The sequence below is a fragment of the Corvus moneduloides genome, chromosome 23 (genome assembly GCF_009650955.1).
Source record: "Corvus moneduloides isolate bCorMon1 chromosome 23, bCorMon1.pri, whole genome shotgun sequence".
Taxonomy (NCBI): Eukaryota; Metazoa; Chordata; class Aves; order Passeriformes; family Corvidae; genus Corvus; species Corvus moneduloides.
Window position 1 is genome coordinate 5,979,212 of NC_045498.1, and position 22,367 is coordinate 6,001,578.

The following is a 22,367-nucleotide window of genomic DNA, read 5'->3' on the forward strand; positions in this document are numbered from 1 at the left end:
GGCTTTCCCGCTGGCCGGCGCGCTGGGTAAACACGGCGCTGTTTGTTTTGGGACGGGCCCCCGCTCCGCGCCAGAGGTTACCGGCGTGATGGGGCTGCGAGGCGAAGAGGCCGTCGTTCTGTTGTCACTTTTTGTCCCCCTTTTTTTTTTTGTTTGTAACGGCGTCATCCCCGGAGCCGGGCGGTGCCCCTGCGAGCGGGTCCCTGGCGCTCGGTTCTCTGAAACCGGGGCAGTTGGATGTTTGTCAATTGAGTAACAGCCCCCGCAGCACCAGCTCCGCACGTGGCCCAGCCCCGGGGCTCTGCTCATGCTCAGCTCCCAGTGTTCTAGCAGGTTGTGCTCAGACAGGAATAAAATGAAGTCTGTCTGCAAGGTTGTGGGGCCTTCGCAGCAACCTGCGTGCTCCTGTGAGCAGTTTCATCCCTCAGACACGCGTTGTTGAACCCTTTGTAAGGAGTTCAGCATCCACGCAGGAAACCTGCTCTCACTGGAGCTGAAAGTTCATTAGCTCAGAAGTGCAACTCACAATGGTGCAGTCTCTTAAAAATTCACCAAGAACAAAACCTTTTCTTGTAGCTGTCTGCAGCAGAATATAAACTGAAGTTTGTTGATGGATTTGTGTCACATTTTTTACAGATGATTTCTTCCAGATCTCTTCCAGCAAGCTTCCATTGGATTTATTCATCATGGAAGTAGCTGACCAACACCAACGTAACACAAGGCAACAGAGATTGGAGGAGAGATTCTCTTGAGTGAAAAATAATGTATTCAACGTGAAAAATAAAAACCCTCAATCAAAAAGAAAGGCAGGGGGACGTGCTGTGTCCCCCCCACAGGCATCACTTCACACCCTCGAGCTTCACCGCCCAGCCGGACTGAGGAGGGAGAGGAGACGGGAGCATGTAGGGCAGGGTTATGAGCATCCCTTTCCCTGGGGATTTTTGCCACTTCAGAGTGCCAGCATACCCCAACAGTGTCACCTGCAGAGGAAAGGAGGCGACACTCAGCTGGAGCTCACCAGGTCCCCTCTGCACACCCCAGCACTGCCCACAGGCCAGGGCAGCCCTGCAGGTCCCCAGCCGTGGCTCACGTGGCACAAAGGGCGACACACGGGGTGTTCTGAGGCCACACCAGGCTCTGGTTTGTTGTTTTGGGGGGTGTTTGTTGCTGATGCTTTGCCCCTGTTTGTTCAGAGCAAAGGACACTCGAACATTTGCGTCACGGTGACATCTGCCACGAGCAGGGCAGTGCACCTGAGCTGAATCTGGGCTGCAGGAACAGCCACTCCTGCTCTGGGGATATTTGGTTCCCTGCCCTGCGACAGCAGGATCAAAAGACTCCAGGAGAAGAGTCTCTGCCTGTTCCCTGGCAGTCATGAGCCTGTCCTGGCAACTCCAGCCCCGTGTTCCACGTCAAGTGGGCCAAAGCCTGGGGAGCAGCCTGGGATGCTGAAAGGATCTGCAGGGAGCCCACAGCACACAACTTTCCCGCTCCCCCCAGTTCCTAAATGCAGTCAGGCTGGTCCTTCCCAGCCCACAAACACCCCCAAATGGGCTCTCAGTGTGTGCTGTCTTTTTTTAAGTCCCTTACCCGTGTGCCTGGGGATGGAATGGGCGAGGACAGATGCAGGTCACTGTCCCGAGGCCAGAGCAGGAAGATGGCAAAGACCACTGGTCCCTTGGAGGTGTACCTGAGGGAGCAGGAGTTCAGCAGGGTGAAGGGCACCAGACACCAACCTGACCTTTCCAGCCAGCACGAGAACTCTGCCTGGCCTTCTGTCAGCCCACAGGGGTCACCTCCTTGCCACTCATTCCAAAATCTGTCCCTTTGGACCCACGATCAGCCCGTCAGCGCTGGCTGATGAAACCCAAACAAAGTCCAGGTGTGCAAATGTCACTGTCAACCTGGCCTGGCCTCAGGCAGGGTGGATACACGGCCTCATCCTGATCCCTGCTCTACATTTCTGGGCTGACCACACTGGAGGAAATAAAAACAACTCAGTTTTGTAGGCATTTCTGGCCAGGACCACTACTTAAACAGTGGTGACAGCGTGGACACTTTTTAAAGGATGGGTTGGCTTTTTTTCCTACTCAACTAAAATGGATGAAATCCTAATTGTAACACTTCAGGGTCAGAGTGTACCAAATTTAAGAAAAGATAAGAAATAAACATCAGCTCAGCTGGTCTGAGCAGCAGAGTCCTTACCAGACCGTGTCTGTGGTGTTCTCCATCTGCACCCTCCAAGGCTGGGATTCATAAATTGCCTCCCCATTGGTGTCCAGCCACCTCCCAAGGGCCAGGAGTCTCTCTTGGAAGATGGGGGCAATCACCCCTTCTTTCGTAGGTCCCACATTGAGGAGGTAGTTGCCACCCAAACTCACAGTCTGCACCAGCTCCTGTGGCAGATAAAGCAAGATAACAAACTGCATTATCTTCAGCTCTGACAACACAGAAACTGAGGAGTTTTATCCTTCACCAGCTGCTCCAGAAGCCTCCGATTCCCAGTAATCCTCCCCCAGGTTATTTTGATTTCAGCTTTCTTACCTCAATCATACTCATTTCATCCATCACCTCAGCGAGGCTCATGTTGCTGCGATAGCCCCAGGAGAGCTTGTCCAGGGAGGAGCACATCTCCCACTTGTGATCTGGCAGGGTGCCTGGCCTGTACTTGTCAGCACAGTTGTAGAAACCCCCGTGACGGCAGGAGCAGCCCCAACCCCAGCGATCGTTGACAACCACGGTGTCCTGAGAGAAGAAAAACAGCTCAGGGCACAGAACCTTTTGTTCTTGGGCTGTCCAGCTGGCAGTCACCCCCCCTAAGGAAGCACCTAAAGATTCCCTGTGTAATGGAAACCCTTCTGAGAAGGCTGAATCCCTCTCTGGGATTCAGGTAGGAGCTGAGGCAACAAAGCTCCTGGCCTGAGCTGCCCACGAGTGTCCTGCAAAGGACAGTGCAGCTGTCACAGGACAAGGTTCTTTTTTTTGTCAGAGAATATAAAACACGTTTAGCAAATGTCAAGGAGGCTTCTGGTTTGATCACACACCCCACAGCTTCCTGACCTTCCACACCCACCCAAGGCCACGAGGGACAGCAGGCACCGGTACCTTGACAGGGCTGTCGTTATAGAGCCAGGCAAGGAAAGAGGTGGAATTCCAGTAGGAATCTGGAGCTTCCCAGTCTCCATCTGACCAAATCAGATCTGGTTTGTATCTAAGAGAGACGGATGTTGTTTCAAAATGGCTTGTTTGCTCCTGCCACACTGTGTTTCTTGGGTGTGGGATCCTTTCACTTCCCCTTCCCACTGCCTGACATCACCAGGAGGTTTTTGCTTCATTTTCTGCTTCACACAAAGCTCCAAGTGAGGTCCTTGCAGCAGCAAAGAACAAGGTGTCGATCCACAGCTCAAGAGAGAGTGAAGTTCTTCAAAAAAAACCAGAATTTAGCACCTCAAAGACAATTGTGAGGCATTCTTGAGCTGGGAGAACAACCCACAAGCCCAAGCCTTGTATTTTTGTCAGCAAGGGGAAGCAAGGCAAGGATGCAAATTCACAGTGAAATCACTCTTCTGTTCTACTAAATACTGAGCAGTTTGCTCCACTTCCAGCACCTTGCACAAAGGCAGGATTAAAGGTAATTGCTTTTGCAGGAAAAATTTGTCCCTGCCTTATTCTAGAGATCAGACCTTCCACAGGGCAAAAGTGGACCCCTTTTCTAAGTACCACAAATCATTACTGGTTAGCAAAGAGAATTTGCCTCGGCAAAAATAAGCATTTCTCTTCTTTGCACCCACTTTGCATCTTTCCCTACAGAACTGAAACCAGGAAATGCTGGTGATTCTGAACTGGCTGTGCCTCTTACTTCAAGACAAGGTCATAAAGTTCTGGCATCGTCTTCTTTAAAACGAAGCTCTGGGTCTTGAAGCCACTTTGTTTGTCAGCGAGGTAGAGAGGGTTAAACCACTCCATCAGGGAGTGATACAGCCCATAACGGAGGTTGCTGAAGGACAAAACACAGAGGGAAGAAATAGGCTTCAGTGGGGATTAAGAAGCAGTGGAAATTAAATTACTGGCATTATTATTTTTCATTATTTGCAAGCACTCAATTTTTCACATTGAACTCGGGGTTTTCTGTTGTTTGTCAAGCACAGCCAGGAGGATTCACTGCTCTGACAGAAGAGCCCTGGCAGGGCCCTACCTCTCCCTGAGGGCTTCTCCCAGCTCTCCCACCAGGTCTCGGTGGGGCCCTGTATCCACAGAATTCCAGTTCCAGGACACCGGTGACCCCCAGTTGGTGAAGCCCTCGTGGTGCTTGGTGGTCAGGACCACATACCTGAAGGGGAAAAAAGGACTTGGTTGGGATGACAAAAGAACAACTGAGATATTTCCCAGCCTCACTGCAAACCCAGTCACTAAAACAGCAAGGCACTGGATAACCATGCTGTGAAGAGCCCTCTGTCACTATCCTTAAAATTTAGAAGAAAATATAAGAATAATAGAGGATTTTAGTGGATTTTAATGCTGGAAAAGAATGAACAATCGATACTTAGGTAGGAGCAAGACTGTCGTCTCCTCAGCACCCTGGGCATGACCCCTGAGGGAGCCCAATCCCTGAGGGAGCCCCAATCCCTCAGGCATCCCCAGACTTGCCCCTTCCATCCCCTCAGAGACCCCTGCATCCTCTTGGGAATAGCCCCATATCCTTTCCAGGCCTTTCCATCCCCTCAGGAACCCCTGGCCATGGCACCCATTCCCTCAGGGACCCCCACAACTCTCCCATCCCCTCAGGGACCCCCCCCATGCCCTCAGGGACCCCAACTCCGGCCATCCCCGGCGCTGACCTGGCCCCGGCCCGCTGGAAGAGCTGTGCCCACTGGCGGGGCTGGAAGTCGTGGGCTGTGAACTGAGGTGCGAAGTCTGCGTACGTGGTGCCGGGCGGGAAGCGGCGGCGCACGAAGCGCTCGTAGGCGGCATCGTGCTGGCCCTGCCAGTGCCACCAGAACCACTCGGAGCCCCAGGCCGGCACGGAGAACACCCCCCAGTGCACGAACACCCCCACCTTGGCCCGGTCGAACCAGGCCGGCAGCGGCCGCGCGTCCAGGCTGGCCCAGTCCGGGCGGTACCGCGGCGCGGCCAGCCCCGGGCCCAGCGCGGCCGCCGCGCAGAGCAGCGCCAGCGCCGCCATCGCGGGGCCCTCAGCGCGCCACCCTCAGCGCGCCGCCATCGCCCCGTGACGTCACGGCCGCCGCCGCTCCCCAGGGGCCGCGGGTTCGAGGCTGAGGCCCGACCGCTGCCCCGGGGAAGGGACGGAGGGTCATCGGCTCCAGCCCCAACACCCCACCCTGGGCATCCCTGGCAGCGCTGTCGGAACGCTCCTGCAGCTCCTGGAGCCGTGTCCGTTCCCTGGGGAGCCTGGGCAGTGCCCAGCAGCCTCTGGGGGAAGAGCCTTTCCCTGAAATCCATCCCAGCCCTCCCCTGGCGCACCCCTTGGATCCTGCCCGTGGTCACAGAGATTGGAGCTGCCCCTTCACTGCCCTCGGGAGCAGCTGCACACATTGGTAAGTGTCCCCTCAGTCTCCCTTTCTCCAGACCCTCCCGTGCAGCCAAGACAGGCCCGGGACAGGGCTCCCGAACCTTCCTGGAGGGCTGGGTGCATCCTCTGGGACACAGGGCAGAGTGCAAGGACCTCGTGGCCATGTCCCAGCCGGGATCATCCCTGCTGGAGGCGTTTTGGGAGCTGGCAGGAGCCCAGCTGCTCCAGGTCACTGGTGAAGGGCCCTGTCCCACTTCACTGTCCATTCAGCTGAAAGTGCCGCTTCTGTGTAATTTGCAATTTTGTAGTTTGCAAAAAAAGTTCCTCATGCTCGAAGTATCTGCCCCACTTTGGGCTTAAACTTGTCACCTGGAGGACTTTGTACACCAGGAAAGAAAAGGAAGAAAAACCTGGAAAATGGCTTAAATGTTTAATCACATGACATCCAACAAACACCTGCCTGGTTAGGTCAGCTCTCCTGAAACCTCCTGGAAGAAATGTGCTGTCTGCAAGGTCCTTGTCTGCCCCAGCTCTGGCCAAGTCCTTAAACCATAGTGGGAATGTTCCACTGAGGTCGTTAAAGCCCTCCCAGACCATCGAGTCCACCGTGTGCCTGATCCCCACCCTGTCCCCAGCCCAGAGCACTGAGTGTCACATCCAGCCCTTCCTTGGACACCTCCAGGGATGGGCACTCCAAACCTCCCTGGGCAGCCCCTGCCAAAGCCTGGCCACCCTTTCCATGGGGAAATTCCTGCTGATGTCCAACATGAGCCTCCCCTGGTGGGAGATTCTAGAATCACAGAATCATGGATTATCCTGAGTTGGAAGGGACCCACAAGGATCATCCAGTCCAACTCCTGTCCCTGCAGAGGACACCCCAACAATCCCAGGCTGTGCCTGAGAGCAAAGTCTGTGCACTTTATGTCCCAGCATCGAAGGGTGACATCAGCAGGAGCTGCCTCCACAGCACAGCTGATCCCTAAGCTCCCATCAGAAGAGAAAAGAAAAAAGTGATCCAGGCTGTTCCTTCCAGCCTGAGGGCACAGATTTTCCACAGGTGCCTCCCTACACTACGTGCGTGTCCTCGCAGACGGTCTCTATCACGGAGGACTTGTGGGTGCTCTCTGCTTCTGGGCTCTCCTCAGAGGCCTTCAGCTGCCTTCTGAAGTGCGAGAACACCCTCCTCAGGGAGGAGAACAGCTCCTTGCTCCGCAGGGCGTAAATAATGGGGTTCACCATGGAGTTGAGCAGGCAGAGGGTGCTGCAGAAGGCGAACACCTTGCGCAGGTGGTCGCTCAGCCTGGTGAAGATGCTGTAGATCATGAGCACGAGGACGGGGGACCAGCAGAGCGTGAGGACTGCCAGCACCATGACGAGGGTCTTGGCCAGCATCACGTCCATCCTCATCCGGGTGTTTTGCTTCCCCACCTGCGCCTGGTGCTTCTCCATGTAGGCCACGTGCTGGCGAGCCCTCCAGAGCACGTGGGCGTAGGCGTAGATGATGCAGCCCAGCAGGACCACGGTGAAGCAGATCCAGCCCGACAGGTAATTGTCATCCACAAAGGGGAACAGCTCGGAGCAGGCGGAATCCAGCACGCAGCAGTTCCAGCCCAGCAGGGGCAGGTAAGCGATGGTGGCACAGGTCACCCAGAGCACTGCCAGCGCTGTCCAGGCTCTTTTCCTGGTCATCAGGAGCTTGTATTCCGAGGGCCGGCTGATGGAGATGTAGCGGTCCAGGGCTGTGAGCAGCAGGCTGCTGAGGGAGGCGGAGAAGGACGTGTTCACCCCTCCCAGCTGCAGCAGGAACACTTCCTTGGAGAAACCAGCTTTGTTAAACACGTGGAAGTTAACGAAACTGCAGACAAAGATGATGCTGGCCAGGATGTCAGCCAGGGCCAGGCTGCCGATGAAGAGGTAGGAAGGCTTTTTCCTGAGCCCAGGGGAAGAGAAAATCAGGTAGAGCACCAAGGAGTTCTCAAAAACACACATTGTCCCAAAGAGGCCACAGAGGATGCCAATGCTTATCTTCTGTGCCTGCGTGCTGAGCACCATGAAGCACTCCATGGTGTTCCCGCTGCACTTGGAGGCGTTTTCAGGTATCCTACAAGTATCCATGGTGGTTACCTGGAGCTAGGAGCTCACAGAGAGCCTTCTGCTTCCTTCTGCACTTCTTCGGATGCTCTGAAAAAGGGGGAGGTGAAGAGGACTTAACAAGGAATAAATTCAACCCAGACACTTCCCTGCCTTTAGAGAGAAGCAAGCAAAATGAGATCAGCCCACAGAGACCTGCTTTCAGGTCCACAAACCAAATGCTGGAGCCAACTTCCACGCTTTGTCCTGCTGGTTGTTTGGCTGAGACCCATTTACCACAGCCCAGGGGCACCCTGGCTGTACCAGATCTCCCAGGCTGGTTCCTCACCACAAGAGGGAAGCAGCAACGCCGAGAATTGTACAAATCCTGGCCCAGCTCTTACCCCTCCTCCAGGATTCACTGCTCAGCGCCAGCAGCGCTGGAAGGGACTGCTCATGGTGACACTGTGCCGTGGGCAGAGACAGGCCCTGCAGAACAGCCTGTCCCACTGAAGCTGCCCCGGGAGATGGCTTGGATGGAGAAGGATGAGGGATATTGCACTGCCAGGGACTCGGTGCAGCTCATCTGAGAACACAAAGTGCACTCTGAAGGATTTACTCCTCACCAAAGCTGTTGGAACACATAAAATAACAAGACTGGTTTCATTTTTAAGCTTGCCCATTGCAGTTTTACAAGGCTCATTGCAGTTGTGTTTCCCCCTCCATCTTCCCTGTGCCACGGTCAGAGTGATTCAAAGTTACGTTTAACATCGATATTAGAGTGCAGGTTGGACATACCAATGGGGGCATGCAGGACTGAGACCACCTGAGCCTAAGAACCCCTGTCCATACCCAGGATTAGGTTAATTTTATCAATACTTTCAGCATCAGCAGAGATGTGATGGAGGGAAATGCCTGATTTTCCCCAGGGTGTGTGCTGAACTGCTCAGTGCATTCTGTGCCAGCAAGAATTGGATTTTTCTCTACACTTCTGCAGCTCAATGCATGTAACCCCCTTCATCTTCAGAACTGGTCCTTCAGGTGTTACTTTCTCCCATTCTTTCTGTGGGTTACACTGGTCTTTAAACCAAGTTGTGCTGCCTTGGATCTCAGGGAACAAGGTCATCCTGGACTGGGTTAGAGAAGAGGTGAAGAGGCAGCTGTGGGATACACTAAACTGCCTGAATTTCAGCAAAATGTGGTGTCCAAGCCCATGGAACAGGACCCCCCTTCCCAAAAGCTTCCAGGATCCCTCATCCAGGCAATGGGATCATGACTTGCTTCTGCTGGAGGAGAGCACTGAGCTGTTCCCTTTTCCACAGAACAAACAAGTCACTGTCTCTCCCTCCCCTCGGCTCTCTTGTGAAAGAGGAAATGTCCAAAACATACGAGCCATGGCCAGGATGTGTGACAGCCACGGCTTCCTGGGGAGCAGAGCAGGGGCTGGGCTGCTGGGCTGTGGGTTCCAGCCACCTGTGATCCTCCCTCTGTGGTTTCCTCTGCCTGCTGTGTGAAATTCAGCCAAGGCAACTTGGCTGCTTGTAGAGGTGACAACAGCCAGCACTGCCCACCAAACCTCTGGCTGCGACATCTTAGCAGTGGCACGTTTTACACCCAGCCTGGGGACTTCCTTCCCCACTGATCTCCCCCGACACTCATCACTGTTCCTGTGTTCCAGGAGTTGCAAAATACCCCCAATGAGTTGAGATGCTGCCCAGGAGGTGACAGAGAAGGGCCCCAGACACACATTTCACTCCTGCTGCCTGTCAGGGCTGGGACATCGGTGGCTGCAGGGAGTTCAGTGCATGTTATAGGCAGAGCAGGGTAATCCTGATTGGGATTTCTTGGCATTGCAGGCTGGAGGAGTCCTGAATTTGGGGCTGACGTGGCTGAGTGTTGCAGCAAGCTGCTCTGCTCTTACATCAGGCTCTGGCATGGGGTAACAGCACAGGACTGGGATGTTGCCCTTGGATCTCAGCGCTCTCGTTTCCTGCAGCCCTTCACAGGAACACCACACAGGCAGCAGGAATTACCAACTGCTGTTTGTTATTAAACCTGACAACATCCCTCCCTCCGGAGAGAGATGGATTTAGCAGACAGATGGACTTTTCATATAGCAGGGCTCACCAGGGACCACTGGAGCAGCAACTGCCTCGAGTACCCAAACCTCCCCAGCCAAACCCCAGCATCCAAACCAAGACATCTCTTCATTAAGCAGCCTCCAGCATCACCTTGGCATCCATTACCTGCAGCCAGCATTTCCAGGACCATCGTAAATCCTCAGACCTGCAGGTGTGTGATATCCAACTAACATCCTTAGGAGCCTGGAAACCACTGAACACCAGGCAAGGGAGCGAAGGCAGCAAAATGCCATCCCTGACGTTATGTTGCTTGGGGAGAGAACCTGCTTAAAATGGTAAAATAACTCCTGCACTGCCTGTCCTGGCCCAGCTCTTGCCAGTAAGTTGAAAAAACTCAGATAAGCCTCAGGTTCAAAACCCTGTGCTGGGCTCACAGCAATCAGCCAGCCCTGACCATCCCTTCCCACCTCTGTTCTGTCTCAGGCTGAATGGCAAGGACAGATTTCTTTACTCCTTCCTTCTCCTGTGTCCATGGGGGAAGCACATGGCTTTGCTCCAGCACAAGGTCTCTTCTGCATGAGCATGAAAACACAGGCAGTGCCAAGAGCTCCTCTCCTTGCCCTGCCTGTCCCCCATTTTTTTTGTTTTTTGGCCACAAAGCTGCTTTTTCCTGCCCTGGGGACATTTTCCTCTTGTCACATGGGCCCCTGGATTTGTTCATCCATGCCCCCTGCCTCAGCTCCTGGGAAAAGTGCCAGCCCCCATCTGCTTCCTGGGGGAGAGCTGACCTGCAGCATCCTCCATGGGACAAGTCTCACTTCCAGGGTGGAAATTGCCTTTCCAGGAGCAGCATCTCCACCTCCCTGGGGATTCCAGCCCCAGGCATGGCTGTTCATCTCCCCACAACCAGCCTGGCAAGCCCAGGGAGTCCTGGCCCCACGGGCTGACAGCTCAGCTCAACAAGAAAGAGCCAAGTGGCTTCTGGCACTCCTTGAGATCCAGGGGCTGTGGGACCAAGGGACTGGTTCCCTGGAAGAGCAGCAGCTGAGCTGAGATTCCCTGGGCTTCAGATTAACTCTCTGATCACAGCACAACATCTCCTGCCTGCAGGAAGGCCCAGGGTAGGGAATATTTTGCCAAAATAACGTGTCCTTGCAATAGAGAATCCCCCCAGCAACAAGAGCAGAGCCCCAGGAAACAACACAGTGAATGAACGAGGAGTGAGTTATTAGGAACAGAATCCAGGTAAGATATTTGGGAATGCAACATATTCCTGAAACAGCCTCAATGACTGCAAAGTCTGCCCAGAGCAGCAGAGAAACCTCTCCTCCCATTAGATCTGCTGCGAGCCCACTCACTCCAGCCTAATAACTCCAACTGGCTTCGGGGGAAATTAAATTTACAAATGAAAAAGTCCTTTTCCTTCTCAGTGCCTCGCTGCGATTGATTCCAGCTGTCGGGCTCGCAGTGCCTCGCACGCAGCAGCACCATTCCTGCTTCCACTTGGGATGGGTTCTGCATTCACAGAGCCATCACAGCATCCTGCTGATTAAAAAGTTACATACCAGTTCCTTAGATAATGTAAAATTAAATTTTCCTACTGCAATCAGCCAGTGCATTGTGCCTGCAGCACTCTGAAAGTGCTGGTCTTGAATATTTCATGTTCAGAATATCGGAGAGTTTTGAGCTTTATAATATAAGAAAATGTCTCAAATGATCACCTACTATGAACATGTGTGGTGATTTATGCAAAAATTGTCACTAATCCTTGCAAATTTCACTTGCTGAAAAAGCAAAGTATCTTTTGCTTTACAAACATTTTAGTTTATATGTGATTTCTTGTTCGAGTTGCAGAAGTTTTTCCATTATTTTGGAATTAGCTGTTCACCCTGGTTTGTCCTTCTGACCACATTAAATAACACAGAGTGGAATTCCCTCCCTGATGTAAGACCTGTCCACCTCAAATGTCACACTGAAGATTATTTGATTCTTTACTATCAGAGTCCAGCTTTGCCCATGTGTGACTGCCTGAGGGGACAGTGTTTGACATCCAGGACGGGGTGGGTGCAGAGCGGCTGCAAGTGCCAGTCTGGGTACAAAGCAGGGCAAAACAGCTGCTCTCACTCCACCAAAACCATCAAAACACTCAACTCAGCATCACATCCCCACAAGACATTTGGAAATACCTCTGACACAGAGAATCAGGGAATGCTTTGGGTTGGAGGGGACCTTAAAGCCCATCCAGTTTCATCCTTCCATTATCCCAGGTTGCTCCAAGCCCTGTCCAGCCTGGCCTTGGGCACTGCCAGGGATGGGGCAGCCACAGCTGCTCTGGGCACCCTGTGCCAGGGCCTCCCCGTCCTCACAGGGAATTTCTTGTAACTCATTCCCCCTTGTTCTGTCACTCCAGCTCCTGATGAACTGATCCAACACTAACAATTCCCAAAATCAGCTGTAAAGAGTTAACCCACAGCCTGCTATGACACACTTACCTTTCACCTTCTTCCTAAGAAAGAATTCATCCTAAAAGCCAGTGTCCCACCCTCTGTTACACATTGCCTTGCAGTTTATCCCGAATAGCTGATAGTTAATCCCAGGAATCTCCCCATGCAGCAGAGTCTCCCCAGCCTCCTTGTGTGAGCACCGAGGGCTCTCAGGGACGATGTGTTCCAGTGTGAAAAAAGGACCCTGGGCTGCAGGATGCTGTGGGTCAGCAAACACAAACCACTCACCTCCCCGCTGATGCTCCGGGGCTTCCCATCCCTCCGGCTCTCAGGGCAGTTCGTGCAGCTGCGGATGGCGCCTGCTTCCCTCTCCTCTCATGGCACTTCTGGTTTCATCTGGGTTTGTTGAACCATTCTGGTTTATTCCCCTGGGTTGGAAATCCACAGTGTGAATCCTTCCTGTGCTTCCTTGCTCTCTGTCACATTCTTTTGGAGAATGTGTGTCGGGTTTTGTTTCCTTCCTCACTTGTCCTCTGGGTGTTGTGTTCTGCTGCCTGCTCGTGCCACATCTACAACCACCCAAACCCTCCAGCTCGCTGAAATAATCCTCCCAGTCCCTCTCATGTCTCCATGTACCTGCACTGTTTGAGGCAAGAGACGTTCAGATTCTCCTCCAGATTTCTCTGGGGACATGGAAAAAGATGGGGAGGAAAAAAGCTAGGAGGCAGATGTGGGAAGATCTGGATGTACCTGGCTGTGCGCAGGTCTAAGGGCAAGCTCAGAAATCTGCTGTCTGTGCCTACAGCTCCATGAGCAGCACAAACCTCACCTGTGCCCCTGAATTCCTCTGTACACGGTCAGCTAATGCCAGGGGAGCAGGGTGATTTTCTCTCTGCAAGTGGAAGGGAAATGGCTTAAGGTTACAAAAGTAACCTTCAGTGACACAATCCCCGTGGTCAGGAAGGACCCCGCTTAGAGGCTGTGGTCGCTGCTGTACCTGTTCTCATCCATTCCTCCTCCAGTAGCCACTTCCCCCCTCGGCCGGGCAGCAGCTGTCCGGGGCTGGGTTGTACTGGTGCTGCTGAAAAGCCGGGTGACACCAGGGACAGTATCACCGTGTCAGTGGGGAGACGCGAGTTCGCTCCAAATCCCAAAGGAATTGGCCACATTATGCTTGGATATAGATCATACAAGCTGTAGGGGGGAGCCTTGGAAGCAAAGGAAAGACGTGATCCTTAGCCCTTGGATGCACCTTAGGATCCCTAAGGATGCACCTTACCCCACTCTGCCTCCCACAGAGCCACCCCACAGCCCCATCCCAGCACCAGTAACCCGATTCTCCGGCTGGGAGATCCTGGGAAATCCCCTCCTGCTGGGATTCCAGTTGCCTCATTCGGTGGAATCACGAGCGGTTACTCGCCGTGCTCTCCAAATCCTGCTCTGCCTCCTTCCTCAGGGCTTTCCCCGCAGCCGCCGGAGCTCGGCGATGCTCGGGTGCCCTCTCCAGGGAGATCCGCGGCACTCGCGGGGACAGCGGCGGGGGAAGCTGGAGAAAGAGGCAGAACTGGGAACTCAGCGCTTCCTTCTGCCCCCCCGGCCGGGAAAAGGGGGTTCCCTAATTCTTCCATTCGGGAAATGAGAAATTTTCCTTTGCAGGAAGAGGTACGAGAGTGTAAAGAGCAGGTGAGGAGCAGAAAGATACTTTATATTGGTCCCGAGTTCCAAAAGCAGCACCCAGCCCCAAATTATTCCCTGCTCTGACACAGCTTCACATCCAGCAGCACCCTGTGAAATATGGACCCAAGTTTCCTCTGTCTGCAGGGAGAATTGTTGTGTCACAGGAATGGGTGTTATAGGAAAGAAATATTATTTCTTTCTTTATTGCAGCATAGTTAGAAGCTTTTAATTTGACTCTGATTTATAGCAAAAATTGTCCTGCCAGCCTAAAGGAAAACAATTACAGCTGATTCCTGTAATGTAAAGGTGTTTTGTTCAGCTTGGATTTTTCCCCCTGGCATCAGCTGCAGTCCATCCAGTTGGGAAATAACGCTGCTTTGGGAACACCCCCACACCCAGGGCCAAAGAAATGCTGTGCAGGCAGTGCGGAAAGGGATTGTGAGCCTGGTGTTGCTCAGCGGTGGTGTCTGTGTCTCCAGAGGAGAGTGAAGAGCCTGGGGCTGTGTTGGGACACAGAGCATGTGATGGGACACTCAGACACCCTGCAGCAAGGCTGTCTGTGCTCTGTGGGAGGACAGGGACTTACTTCTCTTTCTCTGACTGTTGTGTTTGCTGGGGCTGAATTTGAAAACTGGGTGGTGCAGACGGAGCTGAGGGTGGGGGCACTGCTCACCTTGATAAGGTGTGACTCAGAGAGCCACGGTGAGTGACTCTGCTGCACTCCTAGAGAAAATGCTCAGAAAAGAACCCCAGATTTACTGCCGTGTCTAGCACAGCGCCTGTGAGCAAACAGGGCTTGTCCAAGCGGTTCTCCTGTGCCCTGACCTGCTGCAGAAACACCTCTGCTGCTCTTGTGGAGGGAGGAGGGTTCCAGTGGAAATGTTTTCCCTGTTGATAGGATGTGAACCAGGCATATGGATTTAAATGGGCTGAAGGTTCCTGCAGGGTTCTGTGACTCAGTTTGAACGGGGAGCTGTTGAGGCAGAAAACAGGGCGTGACTCGGGAGTCGTGCCTGGATGTGTTTGTTTTCCAGAGCAGGGCTTCAGCACAAGCCCTTTAAACCCCCCCAGGTCCTCGGGCTCAGGGTTTGGATAACTGATCTTTTGGTGTCCGGGCTGGTTTCACTCCTGGTGCTGTTTTCTGGGTGCTGTGCACACCTGCACACACAAATGCAGTGGTGGATGTGATCTCACGCTCACGAGCACTCCTTGGCTCCAGCAGTGCAGGGGAGGGAACTCGTGTTCTGGAGCTGAGGTAACTCAGGTACTGGTGGACACCAGCTTAAATCATGTCTACAGCTATATCAATATACTTATAAGGAGATTTAAGCAATTAAAGTGCGTAGTTTTATTGCATTGTTTGGGTTCTTGAGCCTCTTCTCTACCCTGCAGAGGCTCAAATGTCTACTTAGTTCCTGTAGCTCACTGCTGTGAATTTCCTGAGCTTTATTTGATGAACACGGATCCTCTGCCAGGCAGAATAAAGGATATTCTAAACATTACCGTAAACTCAGTGCTTTCATGCAGATTTTAAAGAAAACAAAAGCTTACACGTTTCTCTCATGAGGAAACTTAGATTAACAATCTGGTTAATGTTTGGCTCGGGTGGAAACGTCCAACGAGTTTCAAGTGTGTCATGGGGCTCTTGGAGCCACAAAAAGTAAACATCTTGGGTTTACTGAAAGTCACCCGGTGCTGGAACTCGTCACTGTGAAATAAAACTGGGGCAATGGTTCACTATTGATTTAACAAATGAGTCATCCGTGCTGCTGACTTCCTGCAGCATCCACGGTGAGCTGCTCCACTGAAACACTCCAGCAGGAGTACGTGTGTGGTGAGATCCATCTCAGCCACAGCTGGAAGCATCTTAATTTGGGGCTAATGAAGCTCTGGAGGCTTTGTCTTCACTGGGACTTGCTGGTTGTGGCAGTGCCAGCACAGATGGAGCTGCTTCCCTGGGCTCGATTAACATTTGCTGTGAGAGGGAGTGGAGGTGCTGAGTGAAATATAAGGGTGGCTGGGGAAAACCTTGAGTAGCTGTCACCCTGGCAGCAGAAGCGTGGTGGGGAGCTGAGGAGGATTTGAGTAATGCAGCTCCCTGGGAACATGAGGAAAGTCGGGATTTACTGCAGTCATCTTTGGACTACCTGGAGGAAGTGGAATAAGCCAGACAGAGCAGACACTTGCACAATAGAAAAGCCCTGTCCATGCTGTGTACAGGTTATGAGAGGGTGTGGTGGAGCTGAGGTCACCGAGTCTGTGGCACCGTGTGGCACAGCAGGGTTGGGTTTGGAAGCACTGTCCTGTTCCAGCAGCGTTTGGGCTCTGCCTCTGGAACTGGGTCTGTAGCACCTAGAGGGCTGCAGGACATGAAGGGTGGGTGCAACACGATCCTGGAGGCAGCTAAAATATCCCAGTCCGCCCACGAGTAACTGAGGTCGATGTAGTGTCTGTCACAGGCTTAGGAGCCATAAATCTTACGCTGAGACCTTTGAAAACAAAGAGGGTTTAAAAATCATGATTTGAAGGAGTGAAGTAGCTCCTCTTGAAGGAATCTCGGATGGTGGTGATAAAGGATTGAGACAGAACCTCAGGATTCAGTCAGTGCCGTGTCTTCAGGACATGGTGGGAACTCGAGTGCTTCTGTCTGTGTTGGGGTTACCACGCCTCTGGGAACATCTCCTTTTCTTACCCTGCAGGAGAGGAAAGCAGCCCAGGGCTTTAACAGCTGAAGGGCGAAACACTGAGAACTTTGCAAGCTGGACTTTGCTGTGTATTTGTCCTTTTGATTTAAAAAATACCCGTCGTGTTCCTGCTCGGCCTCCAAATGACTCATCTTGTTTCAGTGGAACAGTTCCTGCACAAATACAGGACTGGCTTATCACTGACATTTCCTGCTCCTCCAGGCTAAATGTGTCAGCCTGACCCCAAAACCAGCTCTGAAAGACAAGAGGGTTTTTTTTTTTTAATTATCTCAAAGATAGTGAGGAAAAACAGCCAGACCTTGTGTCATCCTTGATCTGAATTGAAAAGTACACGCTGTTTTGCTCCCCAGACAAGAGAGCACATTTGCAACCTGCAAAATGCTATTTCTTAATCCCACGGACATGTCCTGGCTTGAAAACATCCACACACTGGGGTGAGATTGTGTTTTAGCAGAAATAAACACACTAGAGATAGAAACAAAGCAAAAATCTGCTGATGTGCATTATAGGAGAGTTGTTTATTAATTCGTGGAATCTCAAGGCTTACAGCCGATACTGCTGTCTTCCATCTAAAGACAAAAAGCTGCTATAAGGACCTCAACCATAACATTGTGCCAAGAAATCCAAAGCAAAGGGAGGAAAACAAATTAATTTCAGCTTGCTTTGTGCAAACATACAATAAAGAATAGGAACAAAGGTCTGGGCTCGGGTATGTCAACACATCTTGTGTATTGAAACATATGCTGGCTTTTTTTAATAACTGCATGATGAATACAAACTTCTTTTTCGAGTCTTTACCTTGTCCTGGGATGGGTCACAGCCCTGTAACACCACACCAGGAAGGAAACAGTTTTGTTTTAAATGTTTTAGGGATAAAGCAGGAATGTGTAATTTTTCCTTTCTGTAGCTAAAAATACAGGGCAACTCAATGAACCCAGGGTCTGTACCTCAAAATAAAAACTCTGAATGTTCATGTGTTGTTTTTAAGTACTGCCCTGACTTGGTGGGGTTGGAACTGAACTCGTTCCTTTCCATTTTCTTTGAAACTTCCTTTTTTTGGCCTTTAATGTGGTGTACAAGGCTCGACAGGCCCCTTAATACACTCTCACATGTGCAAATTTCTTATGTATACCTAATTTTCATTCATCCTACGCATGGTAAAGGCCAAATCTTGTGGGTTTTTTCTTCAAAATAATCCTTTGAGGCAAAATAAGAGAATTTGAATATAAACACAAACCACAGGCACTGCCACAGGCTCTGCATACCCACAGTGTTGGTTTAAACCTGGGGAAATACAGGTTTAAACCAAACAAGCTTTTCCCTGTATTTTGACCTGAAACATCCCTCTACGTTATTTTTAATACTTTAAATTTAAACATTAAATAGTTTAACTAAATGCAGGCGTGGGGAATGGGCTCAACAAACCCAAGACCCTCCATTTGACATCAGAACGCTGCGGGGATCTCTGGGGGGCTGGATTTTACTCTTTGTTCGCTGAATCCCCTCTCTCGACGCCCCTAGCACAGCCAGGTGTTTTGTGCGGTTTTGTTTTTTTTTTTTGTTGTTAATTATTTTACCTCTTTGAAGCCCCCAGCGGCAGCTGGCGCGGGCGTTCCCCACTTTTTTTGTTGTGCTAATTCGCGGGCGGGGCGGGGCTGGCAGCGTGTCCGGGGGGCTGTGCAGAGGGGCCGGGGGCTGGCAGCGTGTCCGGGGGGCTGTGCAGAGGGGCCGGGGGACCTGCGGGCGGTGCCCGGCAGCGGAGCCGGGCCGGGCGGGACAAAGAGCGGCGGCCGCTCCCGCGCTGCCCTTCGTGAGGGGATTCAAATGGCGGCCCCGCCCGCCCGCGCGCCGCGGCCGCTCTGCCCCGGGCCCGCCTGGCAACAGGCGGGGCTTGGCTCCCATTGGTGGAGCGGGCGAGCGGCGCACTCCCATTGGCTGCGGCCGCGCGGCCCCGCGGAGGGGGGAGGAGGGAGACGGTGTTAAACGGCGCAGGACGCGGCCGCCATTTTGTGAGGGAGAGCGAGGGGCGGTGCGGAGTGGAGGGAGCTTTGGGGACGGGGGTCGGACAGTGACGGTGGAGCAGCGCGGAGTCGGTTCTTGAAGGGCCGTGTGTGTGTCCGTGCGTGTGGGCGAGCGGAGCGGACAGAAGTCGGTAAGGGCGGAGCGGTGCGGGAAGGAGCGGGCGCAGCTGCCGCCATGTTGTGCTCCGTTGTTGGGGACGGGGGGTGGCGGGTCCCGGCTCCCCCCGGGTGTCGGTGAGAGAAGAAGGGAGAAAGTAAAGGAGGCGAACAAGCTCCGGTCGACGGTAGCAGACGGCAGCTGGGCCGGGGCCGGTGACGTTATCCCGGGTTTTGGTTTCAGTCCAAACAAGGCGGAAGCTGGAAATGGAGATGGGCGGCTCCTCTGGAGCTGTGGGAGGGATGGGCAGGGGGCTCCTGAGTTTGGAGAGTGAGAGGAGCTGAACAGATGGGAGTGCGTCATGGTCAAAATCTCAGAGATCCCGGGAAAAGACGAGCCATGAGCAAAACAGGAAATTAGCGTAAGAGTTACTAAGGAATTAGTTGGGTAACGAAGGTGAAAGAAGCAGCTGACCGATGACAAATGGAGCTCTGCGGTGGCTGGGGAAGGGTTTGGACACTGTGGGCAGTTCCTGTATTGGACCCAGTTCCCAAAGTATTTTCTATTGTATTTTACTTTTTCCCTACAAAAACCAAAGGGATAAAGTTCTTGATTGCCTAAAATGCATTTTAAGACAGAGCATGAGAAAAAAAGTTGTTGCTTGGGAAATGCTAAATCTGATGGTGAACTTTATGTAAGTGGAGAAAACAAATAATGCTGTGTTTTTTGGGGTGAGGTTTTGGGGTTTTGTTTGTAGCATGTTGTCATCTTTAACAAATAAAGAGACACAGCTGACTCTGAATTCTGTGAATTTTTTCCGCTTGCCTTTCTTTCCACCCCAAATTGAAGCAATTGTTTCCTTAATCTGAATTCAAGTTTCTTTCTCGTTTCTGCAGCAGGACTTCTCCCTTGGAGCTTCTGTGCCGAGAATCCGATGTTGGGCTCGGCTCCCTGGCTGAAGACAGCAGGTCAGCCCATGAAAACTTCTATTCCCAGCCAAAGGAAGGAGTCCAGCACAAGGCAGTACCTGTTCTATCAAGCTTGGAAGCAAGAAAGGGGGCAAGAATTGGAGAGTGTGGAATCGGAGAAGACCACTGAGAGGTAAATGGGGGTGGGAGAGGGAAATACATCGCAAGAGGAAAGTGCTGAGTACCCTGTGCTGCTGTCTGGGTGTTGGCTTTGGCAGTTGAATTACAATCTGTTCCACTTGAGGTGGTTTCAGTTCACTTTGGGTTTATCAGAGCAGTTCTTGCTTACCAGGAAGTCTGGGGAGTGGCTTTATCAATGCAAACTTTGCCCAATTCTTAGGTGTTAACAGGCTGAATTTAAATGTCTGCAGCACTCAATACTGACTGATTAAATCTGGCTCTGCATTTTCTGAGCCCCATTTTGTCCTCCAGTTACACCTTTTCTGAGGAGAGAAGTGGCTTGTTTAGAGCAAGTTTTGGTTAGACTGATTTTTGTCCCTTTGCAATCGAAACATTCTCGGAACTATTTTGTTTTAAAAGAAGAGTAATGAAGACTTATCTGGACTCTTCTTGTTTTCACAGGTGACATTTAAGTTGAAGATGGGTGGTGGAGAAAGATACAACATTCCCAGTCCCCAGTCTAGAAATACCACCAAGAACCATCAGCAACTTAAAAACAGGCAGAAGAACAAAGACCAGAATTCTCAGATGAAAACCTGTGTGAAGAAGGAAAGAGGCCACGGATGCAGCTCCTCTCCTGGTGCATGGCAGGCCATGCAGAAAGGGGGGAAGAACAACGTTCACTTCCCCAAGAATCCCAATTGGAATCCTGCTCTATCCAATTGCAACCTGTTGTTCACCCCTCAGAGCAACCAGAACTATGCTGGGGCCAAGTTCAGCGAGCCACCCTCCCCAAGTGTTCTGCCTAAGCCACCAAGCCACTGGGTACCTGTTTCTTTTAAACCTTCTGATAAAGAAATAATGACATTTCAGCTCAAAACATTACTGAAAGTCCAGGCCTGAGATGTAACTTGTGTGATTTTCAGAAGCGATTTTGATTGACAGGGTTTCAAATTTTGAGCATTGCTACTCCCCACTCCAGCTGCACAGCTGTGCGGGACCAGGTGTTCTTGCTGCATGTAGTTAGTCACTTGGAGAGGGGTGCAAGTTTACATTCCCCTCATCTTTTACCTCAAAAGTTCAGTGCTGTGTCCACCTCACTGTGAAATAGTTATTTTCTCAAAAATCAATCAAATCCTGAGCAGTCACCATTTATTGCATTTAAGAATAAATGGGACTGTGTTCCAAAATTGGAATTGTGACTTTGAATTGTTAGAAAACCAGCTTTTACCTAACTTAATGCAGCATGAACTGAAAACTACGCACTGAAAACTTCAGTCAGGTTATTTGCTGCTTTTCAGACTGGTGTAAGATGTGCTAAACACTCTGCAGAGCAGAAACTTCCACCTGGGCACGAGGGGAGGCACAGCTGATTCTCTCACCTGTCCCTGTGACCTTTAGTGGCACTCCTGCAGCGGTGGGTGAGCGTTTCAAGCCCGTGGCTCCCATCTGGAATGTTCTGAAAGGGTGTGGAAGAACTCCTCAGGCAGATTGATAAAGCCTCTCCAGCTGTGATTCTCGGGAACCTCCATGAGTGCCAACTAAAGACCTTGCATCAGGTGACTGCCAAAAATCCCCCCCAAATCCTTTGTATGCCCACTGCACTGAGGAGTTCTAAATCACATTTTTGTATCAGTTTTTATAAAATAGGTGGAGTAGTTCCTTAGTCTGATCTTAAATGGGTTCCCCTGTAACAATTAATAGTTGGGGGCAAGTGTTAGATGCTCTCACAGGGAAAACAGAGCCATGTAAATACATGTAAAACATTGTAGCATATGTAAATTTCTGCCGGGCTTTCCTGCACAGAAGTATTTTTAGTACAAAACTGCTGAATGTAAGATGACCATGTTGAGTACGTGGCCTGGTTTTAAAAAATGATATTTTGTTTAAAAAAAAAATTAAAAAAAAAAAAAAGACATTTGTGGCTGTGCCCTTGCACTTCACATGCAGTGAATATGCACATTGTATTTGGTTGTAATCTCATTTTTGTTAAAGTAAAATCAGTGCAAAAGAGGCTTATTTAGATTTTTTTTTTTAATTAAAGAAAAAAAACCTTTAAAAAAAAAAAAAGCTGCTGGAGCTTCAAATCCTCCTGTTGTGAATGTGTAGGAGAGGTGTGTGTTCAGTGATGAAAAAAACCTGAAATGTTGCAAATGAAGTGTTTCACAAGAAATGCAAATGCCTGGGTTTGGGTGCTCCATAAGCCTGAAGGATTGTCATCATTCTGTGTTTCTGAAATGCATCAATGCTCTGTAACACGATGTTTTGTTCAGTCTTTGCTGAAATCCCTCGGCAGAGGGCCAGGGCAGGTGGCTCCTGTGCTGTCACCCTGCAGCTGATCCTGCAGGAGGAACAGCTGGATTGTGAGAACAGGAGCAGCCAGGGTTCTTTCAAAATACAAGGATTACTAAAAACAAGTGCTTTAATTTGAACAGGCCTTTTGCAGATTGTGAAATGTTCGGAGGTGTCTTTCTGTACATTCCAAATGCAGTGGCAGCTGAGCTGAATGTTTACAAAATTATTGCTCCAAATCACATGGAATTGGCAGTCTCTAAACTTGTGTTGTGACCTGGACTCCCACCAGAGTCTGAGCTGTATCCCAGTTAATTATCTATTCTTCAAATTGTCAATTACTGATGATGTTTGTACAAATT

The 22,367-nt window shown here is 51.3% G+C and overlaps 3 protein-coding genes across 8 annotated transcripts; 1 reads left to right on the forward strand and 2 right to left on the reverse strand.

Annotated features, from left to right (window-relative positions):
• Positions 1–655: 655 nt before the first annotated feature.
• Positions 656–5,196, reverse strand: FUCA1 (alpha-L-fucosidase 1). Its single transcript, XM_032132305.1, has 8 exons — positions 4,839–5,196; positions 4,196–4,330; positions 3,860–3,997; positions 3,106–3,211; positions 2,545–2,745; positions 2,206–2,396; positions 1,591–1,690; positions 656–980 (listed from the first exon to the last, which is right to left on the reverse strand). Exons 1-8 carry the CDS (start codon positions 5,180–5,182, stop codon positions 840–842), a joined length of 1,356 nt encoding a protein of 451 aa, XP_031988196.1. The 5' UTR covers positions 5,183–5,196; the 3' UTR covers positions 656–839.
• Positions 5,197–6,220: 1,024 nt separating this feature from the next.
• Positions 6,221–13,603, reverse strand: CNR2 (cannabinoid receptor 2). 5 transcript variants are annotated; one of them, XM_032132310.1, is made up of 5 exons: positions 13,123–13,603; positions 12,955–13,017; positions 12,414–12,553; positions 8,005–8,186; positions 6,221–7,711 (listed from the first exon to the last, which is right to left on the reverse strand). In XM_032132310.1, the coding sequence occupies exon 5, from the start codon at positions 7,643–7,645 to the stop codon at positions 6,596–6,598; it is 1,050 nt and encodes a 349-aa protein (XP_031988201.1). In that variant the 5' UTR covers positions 7,646–7,711; positions 8,005–8,186; positions 12,414–12,553; positions 12,955–13,017; positions 13,123–13,603; the 3' UTR covers positions 6,221–6,595. The 5 variants fall into 5 exon arrangements, with proteins under 5 accessions (XP_031988201.1, XP_031988197.1, XP_031988198.1 ...); XM_032132306.1 differs by having other exon boundaries at positions 8,005–8,231; XM_032132307.1 differs by having other exon boundaries at positions 8,005–8,231; positions 12,955–13,038.
• Positions 13,604–18,473: 4,870 nt separating this feature from the next.
• PNRC2 (proline rich nuclear receptor coactivator 2) lies at positions 18,474–22,105 on the forward strand. Of its 2 annotated transcripts, none has more exons than XM_032132329.1 (3): positions 18,474–18,659; positions 19,522–19,726; positions 20,176–22,105. In XM_032132329.1, the coding sequence occupies exon 3, from the start codon at positions 20,194–20,196 to the stop codon at positions 20,614–20,616; it is 423 nt and encodes a 140-aa protein (XP_031988220.1). In that variant the 5' UTR covers positions 18,474–18,659; positions 19,522–19,726; positions 20,176–20,193; the 3' UTR covers positions 20,617–22,105. The 2 variants fall into 2 exon arrangements, with proteins under 2 accessions (XP_031988220.1, XP_031988221.1); XM_032132330.1 differs by having other exon boundaries at positions 18,567–18,659; positions 19,525–19,726.
• Positions 22,106–22,367: the final 262 nt, after the last annotated feature.